A 26,035-nucleotide genomic window follows, 5' to 3' on the forward strand; every position below is an offset into this window, starting at 1 on the left:
ACTTTGCCTTAAGTTGTTGATTATGTCTTGGGATATTAGCCAAAATTAGTAGGACATGTATTGAATTTACAACTAAACGAATCAACATATGTTAGTGTTTTATTAAATAAACACCAGGTCAAAAAAAGTTTGGAGACCACTGCCCTAGAGATTAACAGAGAGCTAAACAACTTTCTCTGAGTGTCCAGAAGCTTACATTCCAAATTGTTTATAGTGCTTATTTCCTGAGAAAAGAGATTGGGTACACAGAATAGTTTTAAGTTAAATTTTCAACTTACTACCTCTAGACTTAAATAATGCTGGCATTTCTAAAACAACCATGAAACATTTTATATGGAAAATTTATGGAATGAAATTTATTTCTATGTCTCTACTGACACCCCCAAAGTGCCTAAACTCTTAGCATGGCATTTAGGATCTTCCATAATGTTTATGATTCTCTTCTACAGCTCTCAAAATGCCCCCTGTGGCTTCGGGGATCTCTTCTCTCTGGTGCCTCATTTGGCTGTCCCCACTCAGTTCAGTCTTTGACCACTGCATTAGGCACGTGACTCAAACAAGCCAATCATAAACAGAGGAGCTCCTTTTTCTCACTATCACACACCCTACCAATCATCTAAGGCTCAAATGCCTTGTCCTGACAGACCCTATTTCTCTACACACTCAGGACTGTATGTGTACATGTACTTTATCTTTTTCACATATTTGTTTTAGTTACATGATTGTGCAACTTATGCAGTGCCCAATTAAGGGTGCCCAGCTAAGAGTGCCCAGCTAGGGGTACCCAGCTAAGGGTGAGTGGAGACTGAAGTGTAACCCAAATACTGCTCAACACACTCAGGAAGTGCCTCTCCCAATGCACATATGGGCTAGCACACTTCCAGCCAGACTGTAAGCTCCATAGGAGTAGAGAACACATGTGTACATCATCAGACACAGCTCCTGGCACCACACCTTGTCAGAAGACACTCAATAAATTTCTGTCAAATTGAATTTCAGAGTATATTTTCAGACATGAAACTCTTACAGGCTCCATCATTTAAATCTTTACTCAGTTATGCAGGAAATCAGTGACCACACAGACTTTACATTCTTTTAAACATCTATTACACCTTAGGAATATTTAGTGGACATTAGTTTATGATTGTAAATGACCCTTGTTTGCTCTTCATTCTTCCCTTCACATTTTCTTATCTATTTTATTATCTAATTCCTAAGTTTTATTTATTATATTTTATCTTCCAAACAACCTTTTATTATTGTATTTCTCACACACAATAAATTTTGAGTTTTTGTAGTTAAACTAATGAGCCATTGAGTCTGGCTAAGAATTTACGATTCCTCAAAAAAGTGCCACATGCACAGTAGGAATCCAACACATGTTGACTACTGACGAAAATTGTGATGATGATTGGGATTCAAAACTTATATTCTGCCTACAGATGAGTAAAGCAGATGATAGCTGAAGCTCCTGAAACTTTTTTTAAATGAGGAAAAGGAGCTACTTATCAGTGCACATAGAAAATTCTATCAACAACTTAATGTGTCAATTTTATTTTTCTTCTACCAGAGGACTGATGTAAACTAATGAGAAAATATTCCTTCACTCACTTGTCCTAGTCTGGGAAAGGCTGATAGAAAAATTTAGACGATAATATGCAAAAAAACCTGCCTGCTCTATACAAAGAGGGAAGAAGAGGAAGAGGGGAAAAGAATCAACAACTACTATTTTATCTTTTTAAAGAAAATATTCACTTTTAGGATACACACAGAGAGATTGATAATCTTTCATAATAGAGCCACTATAAGGCAAATAATTAAATATCAAAAAAGTGTTCAAGAAGTGGGATCATTTAGTTTAGTGAAAAATCATCAAATAATTTAAAGACCATCATGACCATTTAAAATGTAAGGGATCAAGCAGCAAAAGTCATTTACTGCAAAATTTTTTCTTTTTTTTTATTGCTGTTCAGTTATGGTTATTCCCATTTTCCCCCCATTACTCCCCCATCCCCTACCCACCATCCATCTCCCACATTCAATCTTCCCCCCTCCATTGCCTTTGTACATGTTCCTTGATGTGATCCTTTGCCTTCTTCCCCCATTATCCTCCTCCCTGTCCCTCCTCCCTCTCCTCCTTTGATAACTCTCAGTTTGTTCTTTATTTCCATGTCTCTGGTTTTATCTTCCTCATTTGTTTATTTTGTTCATTAGGTTCCACTTATGGGTGAGATCATATGGTATTTGTCTTTCACTGCTGGCTTATTTCTCTTAGTATAATGCTCTTCAGTTCCATCCATGCTGTCTCAAAGGGCAGAGTTCCTTATTTCTTTCTGATGCATAATATTCCATTGTGTAAATGTACCACAGTTTCTTGATCCATTCATTTACTGATGGGCACTTAGGCTGTTTCCAGTACTTGCCTATTGTAAATAATGCTGCTATGAACATTGAAGTGCATAGGTTCTTTTGAATTGGTGTTTCAGAATTCTTAGGATATAATCCCACCAATGGAATTGTTCGGTCAAAAGGCAGTTACATTTTTAGTTTTTTCAGGAAATTCCATACTGTTTTCCCCAGTGGCTGCACCAGTCTGCATTCCCACCAACAGTATACTGGGGTTCCCTTTTCTCTACAACCTTGTCAGCACTTGTTTGTTGATTTGTTTATGATGGTCATTCTGATTGGTGTGAAGTGGTATCTCAGTGTGGTTTTAATTTGCTTCTCTCTGATGTCTAGTGATGCTGAGCATCCTTTTGTATGTCTCTGGGCCCTCTGTATGTCCTCCTTGGAGAAGTGTCTGTCTCACTTGCTCTGGGTTTTGTTTGTTGTTGTTCCTCCAGTTCTTATAGATGTAGGGTTAGGTTGTTTATTTGAAATGTTTCTATCTTTTTTGGTAAGCCTGTATTGTTTTGAACTTCCCTCTCAGGGTTGCCTTCGCTGTGCTCCATAAGTTTTGGAGTGTTGTAAGTTCATTTTCATTTGTTTCCAGATACTTTTTTATTTTTTCCTTGATCTCATTATTGAACCACTCATTGTTTAATAGCATACTATTCAGCCTCCACGAATTTGAATATTTTTTAGTTTTTTCCCTTGAGGTTGGTTCCTAGTTTCAAGCCCCTATAGTCTGAGAAAATGCTTGATATGATCTCAATTGTCTTGAATTTGTTGAGGCTTCTGTTGTGTCCTATCACGTGGTCTGTCTTTGAAACAGACACGTTGGTCTGTCTTTGAACAGACAGGTTGTGTCTGTTCCATGTGCATTTGAAAAGAATGTGTATTTTGGTTCTTTGGGATGAAAGGTTCTGTATATATCAGTTCCATTTGATCTACTGCACTGTCCAATGCCTCAATATCCTTCTTGATATTTTGTTTGGAAGATCTATCCATATTGACAATAGGGTGTTAAAATCCCCTACTATAAATGTGTTGCTGTCTATATCTTTCTTGAAGTTTCCAAAATGCTCCTTACATATTTGGTTGCTCCTATGTTGGGTTCATATATGTTTACAGTGTTTATGTCTTCTTAATGAATTCTTCCCTTGAGTATTATGAAGTGTCTCTTTGGTTTCAAGCCTATTTTGTCTGATATAAGTATTGCTACCCTGGCTTTTTTTTCTCTGTCCATTGCTTATAATATTTTTTCTAAATCCTCACTCTCAGCCTGTGTAGGTCTTTTGTTCTGAGGTGGGTCTCTTGTAGGCAGCATACATACAGGTTGTATTTTCTTATCTATTCAGCTCCCTTCTGTCTTTTGATTGGAACATTTAATCCATTTACATTTAAGGTTATTATTGATAGGTACTTATTCATTGCCATTTTTCCCCTTTGTACCTGTGTTCCTCTCTCTCTCTCACTCTTTTTCTTCCTCTTCTTAAAGCAATCCATTTAGCATCTCTTGCAAGGCTGATTTGGAGGAGGTGTATTCTTTTAGCCTCGTTTGTCTGGGAATCTCCGTATTTCACCTTTTATTTGAAATGAGAGCCTTGCTGGACAGAGTAGTCTTGGTTGCAGGCCTTTGCTTTTCATTAATTGGAATATTTCTTGCCATTCCCTTCTGGCTTGTACTGTTTCTGTTGAGAAGTCAGCTGCTAGTCTTATTGGAGCTTCCTTGTATGATACTTTCTGTTTCTCTCTTGCTGTCTTTAAGATTCTCTCTTTGTCTTTGAATTTTGCCATATAATTATGATGTGTCTTGGAGTGGGCCCTCTTGGGTTAATCTTGATTGGGATCCTCTCTACTTCCTGGATGTGTATGACTTTTTCTCTCATCAAATTCAGAAAGTTTTCCATCATTACTTTTTCAAACAGGTTTTCTATCCCTTGCTCCTTGTCTTCTTCTGGTATTCCTATTATACAGGTATTCTTTCATTTAATGTTATCCTGCAGTTCCCTTAACACTTCTTCATTATTTTGAGCCTCTTTCCCTTTTCTTGATCTTCCTGGGAATTTTTTTCTACCTTGTCCTCCAGCTCTCTGATTCAATCCTCTGCTTAATTTAGCCTGCTTTTGATTCCTTCTCCTGTGTTCTTCAGTTCAGAAATTGTATTCTTCATTTCCTCCTGGCTCTTATTGATAGTTTCTATGTCCTTTTTCATGCTGTAGTTTTCAATAAGTTCCTTGTAGCTTCCCTGTAGTTTTCTGTAATTCTCACTAAGCTCATTGAGCTTCCTTATAACCATTGTTTTGAGCTCAATATCCAAGAGTTTACTTGCCTCTATTTTATTTAGCACTCTCTGGGGATTTCTCCACTCCTTTTGATTGGGGGTTGTTTCTTTGTCTCCCCATTTTAGGGGAGACTCTTCTTGTTCGTTTCTGCTTCTTAAATTAATGTGCTTTGACTCCCTGTCTTTGTGGTGTGAACTTCAATGATAGGAGACATATGTGATTTAGTGGTGCAGTTTCCTTGATCTCCTCAACTTGATGCTTTTGGGATGCCCTTTATGCCATTTTTGTTGGCTCTATGGAAGTAATTGTGTTTTGATTATTGTTGGGTCTCTGGTGGGTCCTTGCCTCCAATTGATTGACTGGGGATCACTCCACCCACCACGTCTTATATGCTATTGTGCAGGTGCTGCCAGAACAAAACCACGAAGCCCAGGAAACAAAGCCACACCCAGAAAAATAATTCCCACCCACAATCCCACTATCAATAGCAAATGAACCAGTATGAAAAAGGGTGTATAGAGATTAAGACTATTATAAGAAAGGAGAGAGAATATGAGATCACCTACCAAAAGAAAAATTATTTTGAGAGGGTAGAGGGAGGAGCAATGATAAGAGCAAGGAATTGGAGCAATGTGAAGAGAGAAAATAAAATTTACATCATAAATAAGAAAGGGAATGAAGAAGGTGGGAAGGAGTAAAAGGAGGGAAGTGTATAGTATCAGGTTTAAACAGCAATAAAAAAGAACAAAATAAAATAAGAGAGAGAAATAAAAAGGAAAAAAGTAAATAAAGAAATAGGAACCAAGTTGGAAAAAAAAGATCCACTACAGCATTATCAACAACAAATGAGCTAAAGTGAATATAGGTGGGATGGGAATAAGAGAGAAAAAAGAAAGACATAAAACCTTAAGAGATGTCTAGAGGAAAGGGAAGTGATTTTGAGACGATGGAAGAAGAGAGAATACTGAGGGTAGGAAATGAAAACCAGGCTAAGACAGGGAAAAATTAAAATTTGAGATAAAAAGAAAAAGAAAAAAAGGAGCAAAAAGGGCAGGATGAAAAAAAAAAAAGAAAAAGGCTAAGTCAGGGAAAAATAAAATTTGAGATAAAAAAGAGTAGGAGAGGACAACAGTAAAATTTGAGATTTGAAATACAAAATTAGTGAAGATCTAAAGATAAAATTGAAACAATGCAACAACAACTATCCTATCCACAACCAAAGAGCAAAGATTGCTAAAGGTGGAGAGATAATGTGGGTATTTTAAGAGTGGGAAAAAGGAATGTGAAATAACCATTCACGAGAAAATTGGTTTTGAGAGGCTGGTCAGGGGAGAAATAGTAAGAATGCAAAATGGAAACAAGTTGTAGCAAGAGAGAAAACAAAATTTTAAATGAAAATAATAAGAGGAAAGAAGGTAAATTGGGGTAAGAGAAAGGAGGAGCAAAACATGTGAATTGAAATAAACTATAATACAAAATCTAGTGACTTAGTATGCATGAACTTGAAGGACAAGAAATGAATATTAAAAAGCTATTCAGGAAAGAAAATATCACAAATCATGAAAAAGACCAAAGTGGATTTTGTCTCAGTAGCATCTAATATTTACCACTGTTTTTCTTTCTGGATCCACCTCTGGTGATGTCAGATGATGACCCCAACTGGCCTTAGGCAGCCTATTTGAGACTACCAGGGGTCTACTATCTGTGGCTGAACCTTCATTCATTAATCTAGTCACTCTGAACTCAGCAGTCAGGTGTAAGCACCACAGGTGGGGCCAAGTATATCCTGGAGGTGGAGCTATTGCTTCTCCTCAAGCTGCTGCCACTTGGAGGGGAGTGGTCTGTCTGGGCAGGATGGCTGCTGAAGTATGGTGGATGACTCAACACCAGGATCCCAGTGGCTACTTTCTTAGTTCTCACCCCAAAGCTTCCATCCCCAGTTTCTTCTCAGGCGTTACCAGCCTACTCTGCCCCCGCCTTTGCAGAAGCCCAATGTAAGTGGCTTCAAATGAAAATTTATACATTGTATTGGCTCTTTAAATGGCTCTTTGTGTCTCCAGCCATCCATCTTTTGCAGAGAGAAACCCTGCACTTTTCGCAGCTTGATGTTATCTATGTACTTTTGGGGCTCTGGTGCTGTAGACTGGGGATCCCACCTTAGGGTTTAGACCCCACACTTCTCAGGAGGATCCAACCGGCCACTTAAATATCCCTATGGCTCTTCAGCTGCCACCTGTGAGCACCCAGCCAGCCCTCTCACATCTCTCCCACACTCCCTACCAATCACATTGTGCTCAAGCTATTTCTTCAGACTGTCTGTGGTTATAAGGCTTGTCTCTCACTATTGTTCACTTGTTTTTTTTGTGGATGATTCTCCACAATTTAGTTGTAATTTCAGATTGGTCCTGGGTGGAGGTCAGCGTAACTTCCACTCACTCCATCACCGTCTTGTGTCCATTTGCTGAAATTTTAAAAGGTCCAGAGGCTTTGAATCACCCAACTTTGTTAAAAGTTAAAAGTGATTAGTCACTGCTTTCTCCCACTGAAAATAAATTATACTCATCACATAACCATCAAGGAAGTTAAAATATATTCTATAGCATCTATAGAGGCAAACAATGACTTACTTTTGATGCTAGTCTTTACACTCAGACTGTTTAGGTTCAAATCCTAGCTCCACCATTTATTAGTCTTCTGACCCTGGCAAGTTACTTAATTTCTTTATTCCTATTTCTTTTTCTGTAAAATGTGGATAACAGCCTTGGCTGGTGTGGCTCAGTGGATTGAGTACCTGCCTGCAAATTTAAAGGCCTCTGGTTCGATTCCTAGTCAGAGCACATGCCTGGGATGCAGGCCAGGTCCCTGGTTGGGGGCATGTGAGAGGCAACCAATGGATGTATCTCTTGCATACTAATATTTCTCTCACTTCCATTCCTCTTTCCCTTACCCTCTCTCTAAAAATAAATAAATAAATAAAATCTTTTTAAAAATGTGGATAACAATGGTACCCAACTCAGAATGTTGTTGTGAGAGGTAGTGAGATACTATCTGTAAAGTATTTAATACAGGGCCTGGACCATAGTAATTACTCTATAAAAAGCTACAATTGTTATTGGAGATATAATAGAGAACTTAAAAATCAAAGCAGAAAATAAAAAAACATAAAAGTTATCAAATATTACGCATCTACAATGTGTTAGTCATCATGTTAGTCGATTTTCATACCTTTTTTTAATTAATTGTTTTAGAATTATGTAAGACACACATGCTCCCTGGTAAAAGAATTGAAAGAACACACTATGAATATGGTTTAATGTGAAAGTGAAAAATGAAAGATCCCAGTCACCATTAATATTGATATTGGCAACCTCTATTCCAGGGAGAAGAAGATAACCACCATAAACTCTCTTTCTTGATGGCACAGAATCATATGCTGCTAGAGATTTCTATGCTCATAATACAATATACACACATAACTCCATCTTTTAGTACACTAATGCTATACATACTACCCCACTCCTTGCTTTTTTTCATTTATTATGTTTTGGTTTTCTTTCTATATCACTGTAAAAAATAAACTTATTGTTTTGGAATATTTTAGATTTACAGAAAATTGTGATATAAACTTACATAAAATGTGTAATGTAAACACAGTATATAACCAGGTACATTTGTCAAAAATGAGAAATTAATATGGACACATTATTATTAACTAAACTATGAACTTTATTCAGATTTCATTAGTTTTTCTGTTAATAGCCTTTTTCTGTTCCAAGAGCCAAGTCAGCACACCGGGCTGCACTCAGTCCCTAGCAGTTTTTATGTTTCCACCTCACTCTATTTTAACAACTGCATAGTATTGTATAGCATGGGTGTACCATAATTTACATAATCCTACTGACAAATTTTCATATTGTTTCTAGTTTTTGGTTATTACAAACAATACTGTAATGAACATCATGACATGTATGTCTGTGTTCCTTTGTGCTTGTAGGATAATCTTATAAATAGTACTACTGGGCAAAAGATGTGTACATTTTGTGTATAATTTTGATATACATATTGCCATATTGCCCTTAAAGACGTTTACACCGATTCACAAAATTTAAATGAGCTATTTTCCCATAAGTCTTGCTAATCTGAGAGTGAAAAATGGCATTTTGTTGCTTTCATTTGCAGTTCTTTAACAAAGGATAATTTAGAATGTCTTTTCAGATATTTACTGGCAATTCATGTTTCATTTCTTATGAAGTGCCAGTTTATCTCCTTTAAGTATTCTTCTATTGGTTATTCATCTCTTTCTCATTGATTTAAAAGAGCTCTTTTATATTAAGGAAATTAGCCATTTGTCATATTTGTTACAAATATCTTTCCAGGTGATATTTTATCTTTGGACTTTATATATATTAATATTTTGTGAGACACAAGTTAAAATTTTTTATTTTTTACTTTAATTGATTTTTAAACAGGGAGAGAAACGTTGATTTTGTTGTTCCACTTATTTATGCATTCTTTGGTTGCTTCTTTTATGTGCCTTGACCTGGGATCAAACCCATAACCTTGGCATATAGGGACAACATTCTAACCAAATGAGCTACCTAGCCAGGGCCTAAAATTTTTAAATTATCATCTTTGTTTACACTTCTTTTTTTTTGTTTTGTTCCAAGACAGTACTATTATAAAATATTTACCTTTGTATACATCATTTCTCACCCTCACAATTCTATGAAGTAATTATTACAATGAACACGTGATATTTTCAAGGAATATTGAGATTGCCTCAAACACCAAATTTATAAATACTACTTTGTTGCAAAATCTTACAAAAATAATTTTTAAAAGATTAACACTGTGACTCCAACTATGTTTTATTGGGTTGCTCCTTATTTTGGACCTGAAATTTGAGTGTTTTCAGAACACTAGAGAAAGCTAAAATGAATCATGGTCGATTTGTCTTTGCTTGCCGTGAGCCCTGATATCGGTGTCTCCTTCTACATGTTTGCTAAGGCATTCTTTGTTGCTGTGAGCTTCTTTCTGTGTGGTTGATCACATTGACCTGTAAACTTTTTTTTTATGAACCTCACCTCAGAAAGCTCAAGCATGTCTGTAAGAATACTTTTTTTTAAGTTTTCTACATTAAGTCCTTAAACCAATCTTTCTTTGTGGCCAAAGTGGATTGAGAGCTCCACTAATGTCCTCACTCCATTGCTTCATAAAAATATTTGTACATGTTCCTAGGTTTCTCCTGGATTACATTTTCTTGAGTATCATGTTTCCTGTTCTTATTTTATACCAATAATTAGTCTTTTTTTAATGTTTACTAGGTTTCCTACTCAATTGAAGACTTTTTTGTAGTGGTGGAAACACTCACTGAAATAGTTTCCCAAATTGACTTTTCTTGTTTCTTTATTGATGATGTCATTTCCATTACAAATATAAACCGTTTACTAATTTTCCATTTTACTCTAACTAAATCAAAGAGCCTATCTTGTGGCTAAGAGCTGTCACTTTATTAATTTTTTCAATCTCATGCTAATAGTTGAATTTCTTTTCAGAGCCATTTTCAAAAAATAAAAATTAAACATTTTCAGGGAGGTATTGTGTAAGTGGAAAAGAGTAGGCACCATTAAAACTATCAAAGTATAATTGTGGGGTGATTAACAAGATTCATTCATTAGCTAAATGACTAGTGTATTTACTCATTTCCTCAACAAATATTTAAAAGAAACTGCTATATGCCAGGTATTGTTAGGGCTGTATTGTGGAGATCAGTCTAGTGCTGGGATCATTATAACCAGTATATATTGATTATTTAGTATATGCTAGACAGTGTGCTACAGGTTTCAAAGGTTTCATATCAAGTTCTTCATTTGTAAGACAAGGATAGTAGTAGTAGCTATGTATAGAGTAGTTGATAGAATTGAATGAAATAACATGTGTAAAGCACCTAGAATAGGGCAGGAGATTATATATATAAATTAACCATATTTTTCTTTACACTTCTAGGCTTTGTTATATATATTTATATAAAAAATATATATATTTAACCAATCTTAAATGTTAAAGTTTTGTGATTATTATTATTTTCTTTACTATTTAATGTAAACTTATAAAGTGGGGCTATTATTATCTTCACTTTATAGATAAGAAAACGAAAGCTTAGTGCACTTAAGAGAGCTATCCAAGGAAGGCCATACAATTAATAATAGCAGAAGTAGGATTCAAATTCAGGTAACCAATTTTCAGCTTATTCTTTCAGGCACTCAGCCATACAGCCTTCTGTATTCTGGCTAATGTATACAATTTAAACTCCTTTAGCACAATAACAGAAAGCTACACATGATGCACTTTACTGGTCCAAACTGCAGACATTAAATTGATAAATGCCAAGGGTCTACTTTATTATTCCCATTTTCTAGTTGAGAAAAAAGAGGTTCAGAGAGGTTTTATATTGAAAAGTGTCAGAGCTTAGGTCTCAAAACAGGTCAGTCGGTCTCCAAAGCTGTATCACACCTTATTAAAACATAATTATGGTTAAATTTCTATTCACATTAATGAAATACATTTAACATTATTACTAATAGTTACAATCATAGTGGGGAATATTGTCACTAGCTCTTTAAATAGTACAGTATGACTTTGACTACATGGCTTTTTAAAAATAGTTGAAAATATAGCCCTGGCTGGTATAGCTCAGTGGATTGAGTAAGGGTCTATGAACCAAAGGGTTGCTGGTTCAATTCCCAGTCAAGGCACACACCTGGGTTGCAGGCCAGGTTCCCAGTAGGGGATGCACGAGAAGCAACCACACGTTGATGTTTCTCTCCCTTCCTTCCCTTCTTTCTAAAAATAAATAAATAAAATCTTTTTAAAAATTAAAAAATAATAGTTAAAATATAGAAATATTTTACAAAGGGTCTTGAAATATTAAAAAAAGTATTTTTATTACCATGAACACTTTTAAATACACTTTTTATTTTAGACAAATTTTAGATTTTTAAGACAGTTGCTGAGACTGAGCAGAGTCCACATGTACCCCTCCCAGATCCCCCATGGTCAGCCTCTTACATGACTATCATACAGTTGTCAAAACTAAGAAGCTGGCATTGAAGCATTATTAGTAAGCAAATTACAGATTTTATTTGAACTTTACTAATTTTTCTTATAATATTATCTTTTTGTTTCAGGATCTAGTTCTGGGTACCACATGGCATCTAATTGTCATGTGTCCCCATTCTCCTCTGGTCTGTGACAACTACTCTGTTTTAATTTTTTTTTTTGTGAGCTTAACCATTTTAAGGGGTAGCAGCCAGGTATCCTATAGGATGTCCTTCAATTTGTTTTTGTGTGATGTATATTTTATGTTTTGACTGAGGTTATATTATGAACATTTTAGAGTGAAGGGGAAAAGAAAAATAATCCAAAAAACGTATGAGGAAAAGCAACAAGCCTATGATCTACCCTAGTCCTGGAATTTTAAAAATGAGAATCTTATCTTTAAAAGGTCATTAATTTAACAAAAATTTATTAAACAACTTACTCTGTGCCAGGCACTGTTCTAGGCACAGAGGATACACATTAAGGACAACCAGTCTATATTGAATGGTCATGGAAGTCTTCTTTGAAGAGGTAACATTTGAAAGACCCAAATGACAAGATGGAACTAGATAAGAGAAAAGATTTTGGGGGAAGAACATTTGGGAAAGGGAATAACTACTGCAAAGTCTTTGTAGCAGAGATAAATGTGCTGTACTTAAAAAACTTCAATAAAAACTAAGTAGCGTGTCATTGTTGTAAGAGAAAGGGTGGTACATGAGATGAGCAAGGCAGACAGACTAGATTGCATTGAGTTTTACAGGCCATGGCTAGGAATGTGGTTTTTAAGCTGAGTGGAGTGGTGACTCTTTGAAAGATTTTAACTAAGAGAAGCACATAATCTGAAATATTTTTAAAAGCTGCTGTGTGGAGTACGAATTGTTGGAGGGTAACAGTAGAAGCCAGGAGCCCAGTTAGGAGATGGTTGCAGTAGTCCAGGCAAGACAAGATGATGATTGGAATAGGATGGGCAGCAGTGGACATAAGGAGAAGTGCTTGGGTTGGATATATTTCAGAGGAGGAAGCAACAGTGTTTATTAATGAATTAAATGTAAGATGAAGATTCCCACCTTTTTGGCTTGATAAACTGAATTGATGGTGCAATCTCTTGAGGTAGCAGAACTGACAGAACATATGTTGCAGGAGAAAGGTGGGAGAGGCTTAGAAATCAAATGTTTTGCTCAAGTCAAGTTAAATTTGAGATGTGTAGAGTCATCAAGAAGATAGTTGGTTGTATGAGTTTGGAGCCCATGGGAAAGGTCAGGATTGGAGTCAGAATCAATCTATAAAATAAGCACATGTATGTGTAATATCAGTAACTACATTTGCTAGGAAGAGTAGCCCTACATCTCTATTGGTCCACTTATTTACTAATAAATTAATGCATTCACATTTTTAATCCAGAAATAGTTATTGTATGCCTGTCAACATATCAAGCTGATAGGCTGATAAGTAAAGTCATGCTAAAGGCCTCTGAAGAGAAGAGAAGAGTGTGTAACCAGAGAAGGTAGATCATAGGGAGAAAATATTAGTACCTTCAAAATATTTTTTATCTAAAAAATGTCTTACAAGTATTTAGTATACAGATTTATACTGGCATCTCACTATTGATGAGTGAAAAGTGCAAGTTATGCAATGTGGAGAATAATTCAGGGATTTATTTATTTTCTTTCTTTTAAATATATTGTGATTTATTCTGGTTTATGTGTCCTGGGCTAAGTAAATTTACCAATTACACTATTATTTCATTGAACTAGCACCCACTAACTCAGTGGAACTAGCTCAGTGGATTGAGCGTGAGCTGCAAACCAAAGTGTCGCAGGTTCGATTCCCAGTCAAGGTACATGCCTGGGTTGCAGGCCATGACCCCCAGCAACCCCACATTGATGTTTCTCTCTCTCTCTCTTTCTCCCACCCTTCCCTCTTTAAAAATAAATAAATAAAATCTTTTTTAAAAAAGATTCTTGTAAAGAAAACATGAGTTGGAGATAAAAATGCAAGCATAAGCCAAAAAGATAATACTAGACAGGACATGTCTACTTCTAGCATGAGTTCTATAGAAGTCATCTTATCAAGTAGCGGGGATGACATTTTGAAATCAGAGATTTGGAAACACTTTCATTGTGTGATTTTGATGCAAAAATAATGTATGCATGCTACCCACGGCTGAGACTGCTGTGAGGCAAGTGAGGCATTCATCTCAGGTACAGAATTTAAGGGAGCCCCCGAAACTCAGGAATCAAAATAATTATCTTAATGTAACATTTTACAAAGTCAAAATGTGAAAATCTGTGATGAACAAAAATATCAAAATTTTAAATGAAGACAAGATTATTGGTACTTAAAAAAAGTTATACATGTACACTGAAACTTGAAGACAGAATTTTTCAACCTATTTAAAAATCCTCTAAGCAATGATTCCAGAGAGTTATCGACCCATTTGTTAAAAATATTTTTTGAACCTATTTGTTAAAAATATAAAAATGCAACATCTCCTGGCTGACAATAGGTAAAATAAAAAGTTACTAGCTAAATTGCAAAAAAACTTCTCATGGTTGATGGATAGAAGTGATAAAAATGGAACCACATTAGTAAGAGCAGCCAAAGATGTACTTCTTCCATTAGGATCTACATATCTTTGTATCTTTTTCAGCTTATGACAGCCATTACAATGAACTACAGAAATAATCTGAAGGTTGAATCGGACATTTTAATAACTTTCACAAGATATTAAAGATTTTGTAAAGCACCAAGACCTAGTCAATCATATTGCTTTCACTAAATATTTTCACTGACAGTAACAAGTATTTTTAAGAAATATTTTATTGATTATGCTATCACAGTTGTCCCATTCCCCCCCCCCCCCCTTATTACCCTCTGCCCTGTACCCCTCCTCCTTAGTTCATGGCCATGGGTCATGCATATACGTTCTTTGGCTTCTCCATTTCCTATACTATTCTTAACCTCCCCCTGTCTATTTTGTACCTACCATTTATTCTTCTTATTCCCTGTATCTTTCCCCCCATTCTTCCCCCTCCCTTTCCCTGCTGATAACCCTCCATGTGATCTCCATTTTTATGATCCTGTTCCTGTTCTAGTTGTTCGCTTAATTTGTTTTTTCATTTTTTTTAGGTTAAGTTGTTGATAGTTGAGAGTTTATCATTTTACTGTTCATATTTGTGATCATATTTTTTTTTTAGATAAGTCCCTTTAACATCTCATGTAATAAGAGTTTGATGGTGATGAACTCCTTTAACTCTACCTTATCTGGGAAGCACTTTATCTGCCCTCCCATTCTAAGTGATAGCTTTGCTGGATAGAGTAATCTCGGATGTAACCCCTTGCCTTTCATGACTTGGAATACTTCTTTCCAGACCCTTCTTGCCTGTAAGGTCTCTTCTGAGAAATTGGCTGACAGTCTTATAGGAACTCCTTTGTAAGTAACTGTCCCTTTTCTCTTGCTGCTTTGAAGATTCTCTCCTTATCTTTAATCTTGGGTAAGGTAATTATGATGTGCCTTGGTGTGTTCCTCCTTGAGTTCAACTTCTTTGGGACTCTTTGAGCATTCTGGACTTCCTGGAAGTCTATTTCCTTTGCCAGATCGGGGTTCTCCTTCATTCTTTTTTCAAATAAGTTTTCTGTTTCTTGCTCTTCCTCTTCTCCTTCTGGCACCCCTATGATTCAAACATTGAAATGTTTAAAATTGTCCTGCAGTTTTCTACACCTCTCCTCATTTTTTCAAATTCTTATTTCTTCATTCTATTCTGGTTGAATGTTTATTTCTCCCTTCTGGTCCAAACTGTTGATTTGAGTCCTAGTTTCCTTCCCTTTACTGTTGGTTCCCTGTATATTTTACTTTATCTCATCTTGCATAACATTTACTTCTTCCTCTATTTTGGGACCATACTCAACCATTTCTGTGAGCATCCTGATTACCAGTGTTTTGAACTCTGAATCTGATAGGTTGGCTATCTCTTCATCACCTAGTTCTATTTTTGGAGCTTTGGTCTGTTCTTTCATTAGGGCCATATATTTTTTTTTGTCTTCGTGTACCTGTTACATTGTAAGGGGTGTTGCCTTAGGTATTCACCAGGACTGGGCAACTCACTTTACTGTGAGTAGTACTGTATGTCGGGGAGGGGTCAGCGATAGAACAATGGTGCTTTCAGTCACTTCCTCTACTACCCACAAGCAAATCAGGCCCTTCTGCTGCTGATTCCTGGGTAGATGGTGGGTTTGTGTATGTTCAAGCAGATTTCCTGGCAGTTATGGTCATTTTTTTGTTTTTGTTTATTGTTGTCCTTCTTTTGGTTGTGAGAGGAGGCAAAGTGTATCCACTTATGTCTCCATCTTGGCCTGAAGTTGGATTTTTAGTATAAAGTAACTGATAGTTAACTTTAAATATTTATTTCATCTTTATCTTATCCTTTTTACATTCAAAATGTTTTACATTATAGGTAGCAGGATGTGTATGTAACTTGCAAAAGTGTATAGACTTTTTTTTCTTTTAGGTAATAAAGTGTAGTCAAAAAAAGTTTGGAGAGCACAGGTACAGGTAGTTGGGATCAAGGCAGGATTATATTATCCCAGCATGCTGTCAAATCACCGTATCCATGGAAATTCTCATGAAAAACATCGCACTGATTCTTTATAAAGGGTTTTTTTTTAAGAATGAATAGAATTTGGAAAAATAACTTGCAGAATTTGTTTAGTGTAAAACAGAGCACAATGCTTACTGCTAGGGGAGATTAAAGCCCTCTAAAAAACATGTTTAAAGAGGATCATAGGTTCAAACTGCAGCCCTACCCTCTGAAGCCATCTCAGTCCCAGGCTGGAACCTGTTGAAGGGCCATAGGGGAATGCAGCTCTAATGGAGGTGTAAGTGGGGTGGAGATGTGACACCACTTCTCTGAGGCAAGGGCTATTGCCTCCCTTCAGCAAGAGATAGGCCCCGATGTCCCTCCAACCAGGGCCGTGGGGAGGGCAGGGATAAGGGAAAAAGAAAACGCAGTTTTCTGGCTGTGCTGTATTTGAAGGCGGAGGCCAGGAGGTAGACCGTGGTGCTCTCTCTTCCAGGAAGAGGCCAGGAGTAAATGAAGAGGGGATGAAGTTCAGGCACTTTTCTAACCGTAAGGGAGAGCAGTAGGGCTTTAGGCACCGGTGTTTCCTTGGTGGGCAGGGAGTAGGAACAGTCCGAGAAGGAATGGAGGACTCTAAGGCCTGGGTTTTTCCCTGCAGGCAAAGGGAGTGCCGAGATGGACAGTCCAAACTCCCTCTATCAAAAAGCGTTTCCGTAGCTGCTCAACCAATTTTGTACTCCCTGAGGCTGAAGAAGAGCTGACATAATTATAAGCAAGTGACAGCTGCCTCGTCACCTTCGGCGCCAAGCGCCGGGCTCCGAGCCCCGAAGCCCGAATTCTCGCGAGAGCGGACGCCGCCATTTTTCCATTGATTGCAGCGAGCTGGGGGAGGGGCCGACAACTCAGGCGACGGCGGCGGCGGAGCGGTGGGTCGGTGTCTGCGCGCTGGTGTCTCAGGCCCAGGCTGAGGCCTCCGAGGTTGCCAGAGCGCTGGCGCTGGAGAGGATGACTGCCACCGCTATTCTCTCCTGAGAGAGAGCCGCCGCCACCTCCCCCCTCCCCCGGCAGGGCGGAGAGGAGCGGCCAGAGTCGGAGCGATGGTGCCCGGAGAGGAGAACCAACTGGTTCCGAAAGAGGTGAGGGACCAGCGGAGGCGGCTAGGCCTGAGGCCTGCGGCCACTGGAGGCAGCGCGGGCCCGGGCGAGGGGTCGGCTGTGGGCCCACCTCGTGTGCGGGCCCGGGTGTGGGGCAAGGAGGACGTGAAAGGTGGGGTGGGGGGGGGGTGCCGTACACGGTGGGTGCGGCGAGCAGCTGGGAGACCCGACTGGATCTAGGGGGCTGGGGAAGCAGAGACGTTCCCCCGCGGGTTTGTGGGACTGGACAAATAAAGGAGCGTACTGGAGGGTATCAGGTCCCGCTTTGGGGGAGATGGCTTTTTAAGTCCTTATTTAACATGTCAAGCCAAGATAGGTAATTGCAAAGAAAAAATTCTGCAACAGTTCTTGATGGGCTCGACAGGGTGACGGTGCTTCTTCTGGTTTTGACAGTGGCAGTGTATAACTTTCAGGGCTTGTGAAATCTACACCCGACTTGAGATCTGTGGGAGGGCAGAGTTAACTGTTAAGACTTTTATGAACTGCTCTTACTGGGTAGCACTAATGGCCTGCCTAAATGGGGCCTACCAAACATCGTTGAAGAGTAGTAGATGTGACTTTGACATAAAGGTAAGAGCTTAACATTGACGTATGGAGAGCTGAACTACTTTTTGTTAACTTGAGTTGTGTATGCCAGTTTGGGTGACTTACTAAATTTCTTAAAAGCAAGTGATATGAGAGGCCTCGACTTCTTGGCTTCTCCTGAATATTGGAAGATTAATGGTAGAATCCAGCACTGGCCAGTGAATTTCAATGTATTAATAGTATCCCTGTTGGCTTTGTAAATATTTTCAGCATATACAAATGTGTATTTTTAACTGGTTGATCTTCAGGCTAATGCTTTGGATTTTTATTTCCCATACACCTTAAATAGAGGCAGGTGTCTGAAATTAGCTGTGCTCTTGATATTTATAGTGATGGTCATTAAAAATTCTTAATTTTTTAGTTGCTTTGTAGTAATTTGTTGCTACTTAAAGCAAGCTCTAGTGTTATTGGAATTATGTATCTCTGATATAAATTTTTTTCCAACTTTATCAGACGGTAATTGTTTTTGTAAGGACAGTTTTAATTCAGTTGTGTCAGTATTCATAAACCATCACCTGCGCAAAGCAGATAAACAGGTGAATTAATCAGAAGTCTTGTTTTGGGAGCTTTCAGAGCTATTAAGAAAGAGAACACTAGTATTTGTTGAGCCCCAATTAGGGCTTAGGTACTTTACTACAAAAGTAACTCTCTCATATAAGTAAGGATGGAAGTGATAGGTATTGTAAGAAGATTTAAATATGCATTTTCTTTTAGAACTATACATTGCTGGTTTTCATTCTTATGAAAATCAAAATTAGTTTTTAAGTTTTTGGCCATTACAAAATACAGTAATAAGTGGGACTCTGTTTTAAGAAAAGCCAATACTAGATTTATTTCCCTAACTGGATGTATAGAAAACATGAAAACTGATACTGTAATGCTGCTTTTTTTTTCCTTTTGGATTTTAGAGATAAAATGCCTCACCTTTAAGACTAACTCCTTTACCTGAGGCTTCAAGTTTACCTCAACTTTTTTTTCTTTCTACTTTTTCTGGACCATGTGCCTTTATTTTCTGTTCCCTGGATTTGTCTTTGGTCTTTTCCCCAGCTCCTCTCGTGATTTCTGGGAGCGTGCACAGTACTCTTAAGACTTGACTGTCACTTGAAGTCCTTGCCTTTTTTAATCTAGCTAACTAGTCCTTTCTTTTTCGATGGCCATATTCCTTGACTTCTTGCTCACTTCTTCCTTTAATTTTCTTTTGCATTTGATACATTAAAAAACATATCTTGATTTTTGTAATATTGTACTTTTCTGGTCTTTTTTCCTGCCTGTTCTGTCTGCTCACGCATCTAGTCAGTGCCTTTTTCTTCTTTTCTGTGTCCTCAGTCATCACTTTTGTCTGGTGTATGTTTTCTTCTCTCCAGTCTCCTTAAGTAGTAGTAGAATCATAGAGTGCTAAAGCTGAGAGAGAGCACAGTGATCATCTAGTAATGTATATCCCTTCACTTTACAGATGAGAAAGTTAGGGCCAGAGGATTGAGAATGACTTGTTCAGGGTCACAAAATGAGTTAATGACAGGGCTAGGAGTAGAACTGACAAACTCCTTGATTATACTCTCTTTTATAGGTCCTTCCAAGTAAAAAGAGGCTCTGTAAGAATCTTTTATAACTCTCTAAGTACATTTACTATGAGAAAATAAATCACAAAATTTTAAAATTTCTTCTGTTTTAATGGCTTATTACCAACAATTTGGAGAGTTTTTAGGCAGCTTAGTGTAGGACAGGGTTTGACACACAATAGCCCAGGGGCCAAACCCAGCTCATAGTCTGGTTTTCTATGGCCCAAGAGTTGAGTTCCAAATTGTTGAGAAAGATCAAAATAATACTCTGTGATACAGAAATAGGTGTAATTCAAATATCAGTGTCAGTAAGTAAAGTTTCATTGGAATGCAGCCATGCCCCCCCATTTATTTACCATTGTCTGTGGCTACAGCAGAGTCTAGTAGTTGCTACAGTTGCTGTGTATGAAGGATAAAGTTGAAACTACTTGGCTTGATTCAAGGCCTAGTGCAGTTTGATTCTGGCCATAACCTGCCCTTTCAGCTTAGCTCTTCTCCCATGAAACATGTTTTTAATGCATCCAAACAGGTTTCTAACTTGCTTTTCATTTCTATTTCTGCTGTTCTCTCTTTTCTTCTTTTCTCCACCTGTTCAGAACCTTCATACACATTTTTTCCCACAAGTACCTCATATCTTATTTATTCTTAAACCTTTTTGAGAGCATTTTAACCTTAGAAATTTCTCCTTAGGAGACCCTTATATATTAATAGAATTCATTTGGAATTTAACAAATAGTGCTTTGTGACATCTATTATGGTCTCAAACTGTAATATATATTTTATATATTATGTTACGAATTTCTTGGCAGCAGATCTCTGTCTCTGTCTGTCTCTGTCTGTCTCTGTCTCTCTCTCTCTACCTTTCTGTCTCTATCTCTGTCTCTCTCGTTTTTGCATATATTTTAGGTCTAGGACTGTCCTTCCTGGAGCAAATAGTCATTGATGTGTGGTTAGGGGTTGTATGGAAACTTAGAATTCTGACTGGTTACCCCCTGCTTGGGTGTTTTCCACAAAATCCTTGGGAAGCTGTTTTCCAGTCTTTGCTTGAATACCTTCATGACTAATCTCTCATAATATCTTTGGTTTAGAAGAGATCTATTAAGTTTTGAGTTGAGAGATGTCTAGATCTGTGTTGTGGCCATCTTTTAATAGTTGCCTTTGGACAACAGAAAAATCTTTTAGTCATTTTTTTGTAGGATGCCTTTTTCTCACTGATGAAGTTGGAGGAGAGGAGCAGGAGGGCAAACCCTCTCTGTTCTACATATAGTCTGAGTGCATCTCAGTTCTTGAACTGTTCCTCAGTTGTTCTCTTTTGGGCATATTTCAGTGTTTTTAGTATTTCTGCTAAATTGTTGTGCCCAGAAAAGAGCAAAGAGAGTGTGGTCTGTTCATTGTGGTTAACAATAAAGCTTTGCACCTCACTTTTTCACTCTGCTGTATGTCTAAGAATTGTTGCATATTAATATTGGCTTTGAGATCTCTTTTAATGTCTTCACAATTTCTTTTTATTACTTTGTTGTTTTTATTATTCTCTTACAAGGATTTGTGACATTATTATTTATTGAGTATTCACTGTCCATATTAAGTGTACTCTGCCATATAGTGAAAATTTAGAAGAAGTAGAAAAAATTCACTCTTCCCTCAAGTATCTTATTAAGGCTAGGGTACATATTTACTAATGCTTTTAAAATAATACTTTCACTGCAACACTTAAACTGATGTCCAAGCAGTATATTAATGTAGAAAAGATGGAAAAATGAAAGAAAAAGAATGCAGTTCCATCTGTCTGGGTTTTTTCTGCCTCTCTTTTCCATGTAATAAACACTACTTCCATCAAGAACTAATGATGATGGTAGTAATAAACAATATTTATTAAGCATTTATTATATGTCAGGTACTGTTGTATGTTCTTCCTGTGTATTAACTCATTTGAACTTCACAGTGACCTCACAACTATATAAGGGCCCTTGGTATTGATAGCCCCCCAAATATTAAAACAACTTGTTTTTCATCTCTGTTGTCTGAGTTTTTTCAATTTTGTTTTTAAATAAAATTCATCAATATCTATTAATGAGCACGTCAAGTGTGTATTTTAATAATATTTGTCCTAATTAAATCACTTGAGAAAATGTACTATAATGGTCATTATTGTTTTTGGTGGTTCTTTTAAAATTAGCCTATTTTTCCTTAAATTTGTGGCATAGATTCTCCCTTCCCAGTAAGAAGCAAGTATGTTAGGTAACAGTAATCAGTGGTTTACAAAGGTTGGAGTATTTAATAAAAATCATTAGTATTTCAGATAACATTAGAAATACTAATTTAATAAAGTGAAACTGAATGCAGAGTTGTATATGATTCCATTTTTGTCAAGAAAAAATAGACAATTTAGGGTTGTATGACTTGGAAGATTTAGAAAGAATACTCTAAAATATTAACAGTTGCTGTTTCTGGATATCTAGATTATTGGACTATATTTAGATTTTTATCTTTATGTATTTCAACAATGAGGCATGTACATTTAGATGATTTAAATGTAGATGATCTGATTGTAGTTTTTGAAGTAGTTATTTATATAGCGTTGTCTTGCTTTTCATGCTTATGGGTTTTTTTTTTCCACCTGTCTTCATACTCTGTATATTTGCCACAAAGTAACATGATCCACTTGTAGGACTTCAACTTTTGATTGTAATTTACATATTTTTATCTCTAGCCCTGACCTCTCTTCCTTTGGATTCAGATGTCTACCTGCATGTACTATACAACCCACAAATTAAATGTGAATAATGTCAATCTCATGTATATTATTTCCATCTTCTCACATCCTTCTCTCAACATAATCCTTTGTAGTCTCTTGTTCAGTTTTTGTCATCACCATCTATTTCTTTGCTTAAGTTAAGAACATTTTTTGGGCCCTGGCTGGTGTGGCTCAGTGGATTGAATGCTGGCCTGTGAACCAAGGGGTCCCTAGTTCAATTCCCAGTCAGGGCACATGCCTGGGTTGTGGACCAGGTCCCTTGTAGGGGGCACTCAAGAGGCAGCCACACATTGATGTTTCTTTCCCTCTCTTTCTCCTTCCCTTCCCCTCTTTCTAAAAATAAATAAATAAAATCTGTTTTTAAAAAAGAACATTTTTTGGATTCCACCTTTTTCCTTTTCTCATATATATACTGTAGTTTATTCATCACTTGGAAAATATCTCTGGTATCCTTATTTTTCTATCCTTGGCTCTGACTCTATTTTCTCATTCAAATGTAGCTCTTCTAATGGTTTCTCAGCTTCTGAGCTCTTCCCTTTGCTAGCCATCCTCCTCACAAGTGCCAGAAGTACTTTCGAAAGCAGATAATACTGGGATTTACCTGTTTTAAAGTTTATAATTATTACCTTCTATTGCAAATTGAATAATAGGTGCTATTTATAAACACTACTATGTATCAGACACTATGCTAAACAATTATATACAGTATCTCATTTAATTTCTATAACAGCCCTTTAAGACAGCTGTTTTCATTATTTATTTTGTAGATGAACAAAGTAAGGTTTGGTTAAGTACTTGCTCGAAGTCGTATAGCTCTTTGATTTTATGTTCATTTGGCTTTAGCCAGTAGGAAAGTCCTCTATAATCTAGGCTCAGTTGGTTTTTTAAAATTTAATTTTTATCAAAGTTATAAATGGGCACGTTTAAAAGTTGAGTTCTGCAGGACTACTTAAAAACTGTAGTCCTTTGTACTTTCTTTCTCCCCTTTATTTCAGGCTCTCTAGAGGCAACTATTTTCAATCCATTCTTTTGATATTTATCTCCATATCTCAAAATAGCATGCTTATAGTTTTCCTCCTTGATTTTCCAGCTTAAAGGGATTATCTGCTGACTTCCCATAGTGGAAGAAATGTTTATACTACTATCCCTAACCATACAGAGACACACTTCCTAATCTTCCCAATCCTCTCAATATTGTCATATTGCAAGTTGTTTGCATACATCATTATTCAAAGTTTATTATCAGTGTGACTCCAAACTAGTCATTGTTCAGCCATCTAGTTTACTGTGATTATTTTCTTTTCTTACACAAGATTTTGTTTTCTCTAATGTAATATTTTAAATTTGATTTTGCTTAGTTTTCCACATACTTATTAATTTAGCCAAGTGGCTCTCAACTTAGAGGGCACTTGGCAATCGTTTGGTAGGTAGAGGGAGGGTAAGGAGCGTGCTACTGATATCTAGTGGGTAGATGCCAGCCATGCTACCAAATTTCACCCTGCACTGCACAGGACAGCGCTGCTCCCTGACTAAGAATTACATGCCCCAAAATGTCAATACTGCCACTGTTGAGAAACCCTGATTTACTCTTCTCTCTCAAGTATATAAAATCTCCTCTTTTTATGTTCAAACCTACCAGTTTTTATTTGAATTTCCTGAATTCTGGCTGTTATCTTAGATTGCCTTTACTGTCACCTTAGTAGTTCCCCTCAGATTTCTCCTGTTGGGGCTCCTGGTTCTGTATCTAACGTCTTTACCTTTCTTTGCTTGCTTTCTTATTTTTCGGAGGATCACTTTCAGTAGCTTCCTGGATGGAATACAATTTTTTCAAGACCTCACGTGCCTGAAAATGTTGTTTCTATCTCCTTCCTTTATAAGATAGTTTGGCTGGACAGATAATTCTGCATCAGAAATAATTTTCTCTCAGCATTTTGGAAACGTTGGTTCATTATCTGCTTCCCGCCCCCGCCCCCCCCCCCCCCCCCCCCCAGTATTGCTGTTGGGATATGAGATTCCTGCAAATTCTTTTCCACTATTTCAAAACTTTTTTTCCTCTCTCTGGAAGCTTGGGTAATCTTTTCCCCAATGAAATTCTTGTACTAGGATCCGTGGAATAGGTCTGCTTGTTATCCATGTCTGCTGTTCAGGGTAGTCTTATCTGATCTAGAAGGTCTCTCTATCATCAGTTCTGAGAAATTTCTTTTGTTTCTTGCCCCTTGTTTTCCTGTTCTGTGTCTGGAATGCCTGTTGTTTAGATATTGGGCCTATGCTAAGTGGTTTCTCTAATTTTGTCTTCATCTGTTTTCTTGTTTCATCTATTTTCCATTTCTCACCCCCCTCCCCCGCCACCACCCTGCTTCGTAGGAGATTTTTCTCAGCTTTGTCTTCCAGTTCTACTAAGGTTTTATATCTGCTGTCATGTTTATAAATTTCAAGCACTATTTTTTTTCTGGGAAAAGTTTTAAATTGTATCCTATTTTTGTTTCATGGATGCAATGTCTTTTATCTTTAAGAAACATTGGTAGTTTTCTTCTCTGCATAAACTCTGTTTTCTCCAGATTTCCTGTTTGTTTGCTTTGGGCTTTGTCTTTCCTATTAGGTGCTTTCCTTAGATATTTGGTAATCCTTGGAAGTCAACACTTACTTAAAAAGAGGTATCTTAAAAAGCTACATGGACACAGACAACAGTATGGTGGTTACCAGAAGGCAGTGGAATGGGGGAGTAATAAAGGGGCCAAAATATGAATACCAAAGAAAGATTTGACTTTAGGTGGTCAGTACACAATGCATTGTAGGAAAAGGTCTGTCCGGAAAAAGTCCAGCCATTGTTAATATAATGAGAACAGTTTGCATGACATCGATGTAACCTGGCAGCCAAAGAGAGTGGACTGGAATGCACATACGTAAACAGTGACTACTTCACTGTACCAGTCAGGTGGGGTGGTAGATGTCGTTGAGTGAGTGTCTGTGCTGTGTGGCCTTCACATTTAAAATTAGAGCAACGGATCTGCGTCACATTTTGCATTAAGCTTGAACATTCCTCTGTGGAAACTATTTGGATGATTCATAAGGCCGCAGCTATGGGTAACTGGTGATTGGCAGTTTCATCACAACAACATGCCTGCTCATGCATTATATCTCATGCAGTTTTTTGGCAAAACATCAAATCACCCAGGTGACTCAGTCCCACTAACAGCCCAAATTTGGCACCCTTTGACTTCTAGCTTTTCTCAAAACTAAAATCACCTTTGAAAGGGAAGAGATTTCAGACCATTGGTGAGATTCAGGAAAATATGATGGGACAGCTGATGGCAATTGGGAGAGCTCCTTAGGTGCCTACTTTGAAGGGGATTGAGGCATCATTGTCTTATGTACAATGTTTCTTGTATCTTCTTCAATAAGTGTCTCTATTTTTCATATTACATGGCTGGATACCTACTGGACAGACCTTGTACAGATAATATATCACAGTAATGTACACTTGAAACCTATATGACCCTATTAACCAATGTCACCTCAATAAATTTAACCAAAAAAACTGATTCATGGGTATTAAGGGCCTTTTTCAGCTCAGGCAACATGTTTAGGTATCATGATATGCAGAGGCATGTTCTTCTCTAAGATTTATCACACAGACTTT

The 26,035-nt window shown here is 37.2% G+C and overlaps 1 protein-coding gene across 2 annotated transcripts in view; it reads left to right on the top strand.

The window, feature by feature from the left end:
- Nucleotides 1–17,185: 17,185 nt before the first annotated feature.
- The window catches only part of USP47 (ubiquitin specific peptidase 47), a 107,435-nt gene continuing 98,585 nt past the window's right edge, over nt 17,186–26,035 (top strand). The window contains exon 1 of one of the 2 annotated variants that reach the window (XM_028515548.1): nt 17,186–17,478. In XM_028515548.1, coding sequence (XP_028371349.1) covers nt 17,440–17,478 — 39 coding nt within the window. In that variant the 5' untranslated portion in view covers nt 17,186–17,439. The remainder of the gene's footprint in view (nt 17,479–26,035) is intronic. The other variant, XM_028515547.2, reaches the window with a different exon arrangement.

This window comes from Phyllostomus discolor, chromosome 6, assembly GCF_004126475.2.
Source record: "Phyllostomus discolor isolate MPI-MPIP mPhyDis1 chromosome 6, mPhyDis1.pri.v3, whole genome shotgun sequence".
NCBI classification, from domain to species: domain Eukaryota; kingdom Metazoa; phylum Chordata; class Mammalia; order Chiroptera; family Phyllostomidae; genus Phyllostomus; species Phyllostomus discolor.